Source organism: Thalassophryne amazonica, unplaced genomic scaffold (assembly GCF_902500255.1).
Source record: "Thalassophryne amazonica unplaced genomic scaffold, fThaAma1.1, whole genome shotgun sequence".
NCBI classification, from domain to species: domain Eukaryota; kingdom Metazoa; phylum Chordata; class Actinopteri; order Batrachoidiformes; family Batrachoididae; genus Thalassophryne; species Thalassophryne amazonica.
This window is the reverse complement of record NW_022986258.1, coordinates 116,783-125,522: the sequence shown is the minus strand read 5'-3', so window position 1 is coordinate 125,522 and position 8,740 is coordinate 116,783. Positions and strand designations below refer to the sequence as shown.

The 8,740-nt window shown below is 42.4% G+C and overlaps 1 protein-coding gene across 1 annotated transcript in view; it reads left to right on the top strand.

Annotated features, from left to right (window-relative positions):
* Positions 1–1,787: 1,787 nt before the first annotated feature.
* Positions 1,788–8,740, top strand: part of LOC117505872 (nucleoside diphosphate-linked moiety X motif 17-like) — a 47,643-nt gene continuing 40,690 nt past the window's right edge. Inside the window, exons 1-2 of the mRNA XM_034165403.1 lie at positions 1,788–1,803; positions 5,497–5,578. Coding sequence (XP_034021294.1) covers positions 5,504–5,578 — 75 coding nt within the window. The 5' untranslated portion in view covers positions 1,788–1,803; positions 5,497–5,503. The remainder of the gene's footprint in view (positions 1,804–5,496; positions 5,579–8,740) is intronic.

Here is an 8,740-nt window from a genome sequence, read left to right as displayed (position 1 = left end):
GACTTCATGACTTTCTTTGCTAACAAAATTTTAACTATTAGAGAAAAAATTACTCATAACCATCCCAAAGACGTATAGTTATCTTTGGCTGCTTTCAGTGATGCCGGTATTTGGTTAGACTCTTTCTCTCCGATTGTTCTGTCTGAGTTATTTTCATTAGTTACTTCATCCAAACCATCAACATGTCTATTAGACCCCATTCCTACCAGGCTGCTCAAGGAAGCCCTACCATTATTTAATGCTTCGATCTTAAATAAGATCAATCTATCTATCTGTTAGTTGGCTATGTACCACAGGCTTTTAAGGTGGCAGTAATTAAACCATTACTTAAAAAGCCATCACTTGACCCAGCTATCTTAGTTAATTATAGGCCAATCTCCAACCTTCCTTTTCTCTCAAGAATTCTTGAAAGGGTAGTGGTAAAACAGCTAACTGATCATCTGCAGAGGAATGGTCTATTTGAAGAGTTTCAGTCAGGTTTTAGAATTCATCATAGTACAGAAACAGCATTAGTGAAGGTTACAAATGATCTTCTTATGGCCTCGGACAGTGGACTCATCTCTGTGCTTGTTTTGTTAGACCTCAGTGCTGCTTTTGATACTGTTGACCATAAAATTTTATTACAGAGATTAGAGCATGCCATAGGTATTAAAGGCACTGCGCTGCGGTGGTTTGAATCATATTTGTCTAATAGATTACAATTTGTTCATGTAAATGGGGAATCTTCTTCACAGACTAAAGTTAATTATGGAGTTCCACAAGGTTCTGTGCTAGGACCAATTTTATTCACTTTATACATGCTTCCCTTAGGCAGTATTATTAGACGGTATTGCTTAAATTTTCATTGTTACGCAGATGATACCCAGCTTTATCTATCCATGAAGCCAGAGGACACACACCAATTAGCTAAACTGCAGGATTGTCTTACAGACATAAAGACATGGATTACTTGTAGTTCCTAGGGTTTGTAAGAGTAGAATGTGAGGCAGAGCCTTCAGCTTTCAGGCTCCTCTCCTCTGGAACCAGCTCCCAATTCAGATCAGGGAGACAGACACCCTCTCTACTTTTAAGATTAGGCTTAAAACTTTCCTTTTTGCTAAAGCTTATAGTTAGGGCTGGATCAGGTGACCCTGAACCATCCCTTAGTTATGCTGCTATAGACTTAGACTGCTGGGGGGTTCCCATGATGCACTGTTTCTTTCTCTTTTTGCTCTGTATGCACCACTCTGCATTTAATCATTAGTGATCGATCTCTGCTCCCCTCCACAGCATGTCTTTTTCCTGGTTCTCTCCCTCAGCCCCAACCAGTCCCAGCAGAAGACTGCCCCTCCCTGAGCCTGGTTCTGCTGGAGGTTTCTTCCTGTTAAAAGGGAGTTTTTCCTTCCCACTGTAGCCAAGTGCTTGCTCACAGGGGGTCGTTTTGACCGTTGGGGTTTTACATAATTATTGTATGGCTTTGCCTTACAATATAAGCGCTGATGTCGAAATGTGTAACATCTGTTGTGAATTTCAACAGTCACAGTGAACGCATCAGTTGGTTAAAAATACACAAATCAGAGAAAACAAAAACCGTTCTGGATTTGTGCTTAAGTGTTTGACTTTAACATGACCACGGAGGGAATAAGAGAAAAGAAATGTTGATCAGCGGGCGGGCGACCTTTTATTGTGAAAGTCACCAGTGACGAGAAGGCTGATTTCCGTCTTGTTGCAGGACGTGAGTGAGTGTGACAAGAACTTTGTGTTGTGGACGCTTCCCCCTCCGCCGGTGACCGTTGGTGACAGTTAGTAACCGTTACTCTACAGGTAGGACTGAAGCTTTGGTTCTTTCACCTTTTCACGCTCACGTCAAATCATTAATCAGCGACACGAGTCAAGGTCTTCACTTTAGTGTGAGTGTTGATGGTCACAAAAAGAAATGTCATGTTCAGGCGTGTTTTATGACGTCATTATTTACATTGAGCGGTCACACAGGCAAAAACCTGCTGCTCAAAGCACGAGTGGTACTTCTGTACTACTGAAGAACAGTACTGTCCTTCACTTCAGGACAGAAGTACTCAGTGTACTTGTGCATCCCTGTACTTCCTATATTTCTAATCTTGCGTGTCTGACAGGTGCTGCAAGTTACCATTATTTTCGGAATCAATTAACCAGTGAGTTTGTTTGATCCAGAAAATGTCAGAAAATGGTGAAAATGTTGATTAATGTTTTCCAGAACCCAAGATGACGTCCTCACGTTTTGTTTTGTCCACAACACAAAGATATTAATTAATTGTCTGAGAGGAGTAAAGAAATTAATTATAAATCCGGAAACTACTTCATATTTAAGAAGGTGGAATCACAGAATATGAGCCCAATAAATAGATAAATAAAACACCTACTGAAAACAATTAATTGATTATGAAAAAGTCTGCAATACATTTAATAATTAATTAATTTCCAAATAATTATTAAAAAGATAATAATGTTATATTTTAATTTATTGTTTGTAAATTTAAATGTGTAAATCATCTTTCTGAAGTCTGTGTTTTGTTTTTTTTCTTTTTTTTGCTAAAACAACAACTGTGCTTTAGAGTGAACAGGTGGCCGGCCGCCATGTTTTGTAGGTAAAGGAGCGGCGTTCACCACGATAGACAACGTGCACTGATGATACATGCAACACACATTTTTGTATCCACCACCATACTGGACAGCAAGCTCCGTCTGCACCACTGCATGGCCCATGCTGGATTGTTGGCGAACGGCCAAGCTAATTTGTATAGCATCACGATATAGCAAAAGTACTTGATCCTGAACATCACAAGAGATAGTTAGAGAAAATACAAAGACTCAACGTGGACCCCTGCAATATTTCCCTTGAGAAGTTCACCAGTTTTAGCGATATTGAGCGGAAACTAGACTTGCGGTATCCAGAGATTTTCAGCTACTTTATCAATACTCCATCACCCTACACAGGAGAAGCCCCGAAGATATATAAAAGTTTGGATGCCTACAGCTTCTTGGCGGCTGGATGGGTGCAGAACGTGTCATCAGTCAGATTGCTGATGACATCTCAGTAATAAAAGTCCAAGTAGGTACAGCGAAAGTCACCTAAACCGTCATCGTATAAACTGGATATTCAGACACAGTCAAAACTCCCAATGCTTTTATATGCTTTTCCATGTAATAAACATAGTATATAACAGATTTTTGCTCACATTGGACAAAACGTCCTGTCCAATCACAATTCATTTCCATTAAAAACCCCTCGCATGTTACTGAGACAGAGCAGTCTGGATGTGCCCAGTAACAGAGAGCTGAAATGAAGTTCAGCATTGACACGCACCGATTCGAGGAAAGCTGGTGCTGTATTTCTGTAATTAAAAGCCCAGCAGATTATTTTTTCAAATCGTGCTCAGACACATGACCTGCAGCCTGATGTACACCTGCTAAATCTGAGACTGCGAAGGGCTGTGATTTGTCACTTTTACGTTTTCACTCCTTCCTCTCCCATCATATTTTAAAAGTTTTTGCAGTGTGTTTGCCAATTGCATTTCGATCATGGAACAAATGTGTTTGGCAGAAAAGTCCACAAACTTCACAACACAGCGGCAGAAAAAGTCACTCAAATGACCCACAATTCATGGAGGAAACTTGTACACCTTACCTTTGGTTTGGAGATTGATTGTAGAAAGAAGAGCTCATTGAGGGACAAATTAATCCAGAAAAAGCATAATCCAGAGAAACTGCAAAAGACATGATGGAGAACTTTAAAAGTGTCACGTGCATGTCAACATCGTTTGGCCACAGAGTTACAGAGCTGCAGAAGCATAAATCAGGCTTTAGGATTTTAAGGTACCACTCCTCAGTAGACTTAGAAGAAGAAAGACTGACTCGACCAACATACATAATGTCCGTGTCGCCGACCAAACGGTCCCCCCTAAAAATCGGTCCACCCTGCATACACTACGCATGTGTCAGCAGCATCATTTCTAAGTGTCAGCTGAGATTCATTGATTAAATCCTCGTTTCTGCTTCAAACTGTCTCAGCGACAGATATCTGAAGCTTCAGTACTACAATCATTTCCACATAAATTCAGCTTTATTTTATAATAAAAGATGGCAGACCAATCAGAGCATCACAGTTGCACGCCAGACGTCTGACAGGCAGCTGCTGCGCCTACGTCATTTTGGTGTGTGAGTAGAGAAATGGGGCAATTATCGGCTCGTTTCTGCTTAAAACTGACTTTACAAATGATTTAAGAGGTTTTACTTTGTTGTCTGATGGTTAATAATCACATTAATCCATTGGATTGTTTTGGGTTTAGAGACTCAGCCTTAGAGAGTCTGACTCAGAGAGTCAGAGAGTCAGACTCAGACGAGCTGCTGTGTTCCCAAATGACGCATGCACGAGGAAGGCAGGGCGGACCCATTTTTAGGGGGGACCTTTTGATCGGAACACTGGCACTTATTTAAAGCTGGCGTTTATTTTTATAATTTGTGCAGCCAGTCGGTAAATCATTTCAGGCAGAGTTTCTGCTTCCTCCTGAATGAATGAACTGAATCCACCAGCTGAGACATTTGACCTTTTGTACATGGTGACCCCGCCTCTCCCATCAGGGACTTTTAGACCTCAAACAGGACTTACAAATGCAGACGTAACAGATAACCCAAACATAACGTGGGAGTTCTGTTGGGAAAGTGTAGGAACACGGACCCACAACAGGGGGCGCAAATGAACGGACAATGGAGAAAGTCAAATCATAAAGTTTTACTGTTGTGAATTCACACAACAAACACAACAGATTACAAATACAGCAGTAACTGAATTCCAAAGGTGTCGTGTGGGCAGGCTCGACGATAGGAGACGTCTGTCCGAGTCGAACCGGAACCACCCGATTTCCTCTGCCACCGAACCCCGGGGATACTGGAGCCGCCAAGTCCCGAACCCCAGGTGGCCACTGCCTCCGCTCGTCGGATCCGGTACTGCTGGCAAGGAACAGAAACAGTCAGGTGTGGGTGCGGCTGCACCCAGCAACACACAGGGTGGAACACCACCTCCACCTCTTGTCAGGAAAATACTAAAGTGCAGGAGTGTGAGTACTTATCCAAATACTGTTTCCTGCTGCTCTTCTCTCTCTCTGTATAAAGGCAAAAGGTAATTAAGGTTGATATAATCGGCTGGATACGTTACCTCCTTGGTAAAACGATATCTCGGCAATGAGGTGGAGATGCCGTCCTGCTGATATACCTCCCTGTTGATTGATATCAGCTGTCTCGTCTCAGGTGATGGGTGACAGCTGTCACCCTGGCTGCTCCTGTGAGGCGACAGCGCCCTCTGGTGCCTGGAGCCCGCACTCCAGACAGGGCGCCCTCTGGTGGTGGTGGGCCAGCAGTACCTCCTCTTCGGCGGCCCACACAACAAGTTCTCCTCATGTCGTCGCAGAAGTTCCATCCACTAGAGGAACTGCAGGTCAAAGGTCAGAGTATAACACGACTCTTTCTTGACCTTTCTCACAGTTTCAGCATGGAGACAGTGAGGAGGATTCTGGTTTACGTCTGTAAGGACCAAGCCGCTCCGCAGCGAGCGCATTTTCTTCAGGTCAGTGTTGGAAGACTTCCAGCGTTGCCAGGTCTGCATGTTAGAAGCCACTTTCAGCTGCTCCTTCTTTTTTTTCTCTCCTATAAATTTGGTTACAATTTTGGGAAGTTGTAGTTTTTTGTTCTAAATTGCAAAATGTTGTTGTTTTGGCCAATTTAATCAACAAACAAATAAACCTACTGTCACTCATAATGTGAGGTAGTCTCAGTAACATAACTGACCACACGTGTTCTGTCTGCTGTCTATGTGCTAAGCTATGCTAGCAGTTTGTCCACACTTCATCTCTGTGTGCTAAGCTATGCTAGCACTTTGTCACACTTCATCTCTATGTGCTAAGCTATGCTAGCAGTTTGTCCACACTTCATCTCTGTGTGCTAAGCTATGCTAGCACTTTGTCACACTTCATCTCTATGTGCTAAGCTATGCTAGCAGTTTGTCCACACTTCATCTCTGTGTGCTAAGCTATGCTAGCAGTTTGTCACGGCTTCATCTCTATGTGCTAAGCTATGCTAGCAGTGTGTCATGGCTTCACCTCTATGTGCTAAGCTATGCTAGCAGTTTGTCACGGCTTCATCTCTATGTGCTAAGCTATGCTAGCAGTGTGTCATGGCTTCACCTCTATGTGCTAAGCTATGCTAGCAGTTTGTCACGGCTTCATCTCTGTGTGCTAAGCTATGCTAGCAGTGTGTCATGGCTTCACCTCTATGTGCTAAGCTATGCTAGCAGTTTGTCACGGCTTCATCTCTATGTGCTAAGCTATGCTAGCAGTGTGTCACACTTCATCTCTGTGTGCAGAGCTATGCTAGCAGTTTGTCACGCTTCATCTCTGTGTGCAAAGCTATGCTAGCAGTTTGTCACGCTTCATCTCTGTGTGCAAAGCTATGCTAGCAGTTTGTCACGCTTCATCTCGGTGTGCTAAGTTATGCTAGCAGTTTGTCACGCTTCATCTCTATATGCTAAGCTATGCTAGCAGTTTGTCACGCTTCATCTCTGTGTGCTAAGCTATGCTAGCAGTTTGTCACGCTTCATCTCTGTGTGCTAAGCTATGCTAGCAGTGTGTCACGCTTCATCTCTATATGCTAAGCTATGCTAGCATTTTGTCCACGCTTCATCTCTATGTGCTAAGCTATGCTAGCATTTTGTCCACGCTTCATCTCTATGTGCTAAGCTATGCTAGCAGTTTGTCTATGCTTCATCTCTATGTGCTAAGCTATGCTAGCAGTTTGTCCATGCTTCATCTCTATGTGCTAAGCTATGCTAGCAGTTTGTCCATGCTTCATGTCTATGTGCTAAGCTATGCTAGCAGTTTGTCCACGCTTCATCTCTATGTGCTAAGTTATGCTAGCAGTTTGTCCACGCTTCATCTCTATGTGCTAAGCTATGCTAGCAGTTTGTCACACTTCATCTCTATCAATCAATTTTATTTATATAGTGCCAAATCACAACAAACAGTTGCCCCAAGGCGCTTTATATTGTAAGGCAAGGCCATACAATAATTACGTAAAAACCCCAACGGTCAAAATGACCCCCTATGAGCAAGCACTTGGTGACAGTGAGAAGGAAAAACTCCCTTTTAACAGGAAGAAACCTCCAGCAGAACCAGGCTCAGGGAGGGGCAGTCTTCTGCTGGGACTGGTTGGGGCTGAGGGAGAGAACCAGGAAAAAGACATGCTGTGGAGGGGAGCAGAGATCAATCACTAATGATTAAATGCAGAGTGGTGCATACAGAGCAAAAAAAGAAAGAAACAGTGCATCATGGGAACCCCCCAGCAGTCTACGTATATAGCAGCATAACTAAGGGATGGTTCAGGGTCACCTGATCCACCCTAGCTATAAGCTTTAGCAAAAAGGAAAGTTTTAAGCCTAATCTTAAAAGTAGAGAGGATGTCTGTCTCCCTGATCCAAATAGGGAGCTGGTTCCACAGGAGAGGAGCCTGAAAGCTGAAGGCTCTGCCTCCCATTCTACTCTTACAAACCCTAGGAACTACAAGTAAGCCTGCAGTCTGAGAGCGAAGCGCTCTATTGGGGTGATATTGTACTAAGAGGTCCCTAAGATAAGATGGGACCTGATTATTCAAAACCTTATAAGTAAGAAGAAGAATTTTAAATTCTATTCTAGAATTAACAGGAAGCCAATGAAGAGAGGCCAATATGGGTGAGATATGTCTTTGGGATGGTTATGAGTAATTTTTTCTCTAATAGTTAAAATTTTATTAGCAAAGAAAGTCATGAAGTCATTACTAGTTAAAGTTAAAGGAATACTCGGCTCAATAGAGCTCTGACTCTTTGTCAGCCTGGCTACAGTGCTGAAAAGAAACCTGGGGTTGTTCTTATTTTCTTCAATTAGTGATGAGTAGTAAGATGTCCTAGCTTTACGGAGGGCTTTTTTATAGAGCAACAGACTCTTTTTCCAGGCTAAGTGAAGATCTTCTAAATTAGTGAGACGCCATTTCCTCTCCAACTTACGGGTTATCTGCTTTAAGCTGCGAGTTTGTGAGTTATACCACGGAGTCAGGCACTTCTGATTTAAAGCTCTCTTTTTCAGAGGAGCTACAGCATCCAAAGTTGTCTTCAGTGAGGATGTAAAACTATTGACGAGATACTCTATCTCACTTACAGAGTTTAGGTAGCTACTCTGCACTGTGTTGGTATATGGCATTAGAGAACATAAAGAAGGAATCATATCCTTAAACCTAGTTACAGCGCTTTCTGAAAGACTTCTAGTGTAATGAAACTTATTCCCCACTGCTGGGTAGTCCATCAGAGTAAATGTAAATGTTATTAAGAAATGATCAGACAGAAGGGAGTTTTCAGGGAATACTGTTAAGTCTTCTATTTCCATACCATAAGTCAGAACAAGATCTAAGATATGATTAAAGTGGTGGGTGGACTCATTTACATTTTGAGCAAAGCCAATAGAGTCTAATAATAGATTAAATGCAGTGTTGAGGCTGTCATTCTCAGCATCTGTGTGGATGTTAAAATCGCCCACTATAATTATCTTATCTGAGCTAAGCACTAAGTCAGACAAAAGGTCTGAAAGTTCACAGAGAAACTCGCAGTAACGACCAGGAGGACGATAGATAATAACAAATAAAACTGGTTTTTGGGACTTCCAATTTGGATGGACAAGACTAAGAGTCAAGCTTTCAAATGAATTAA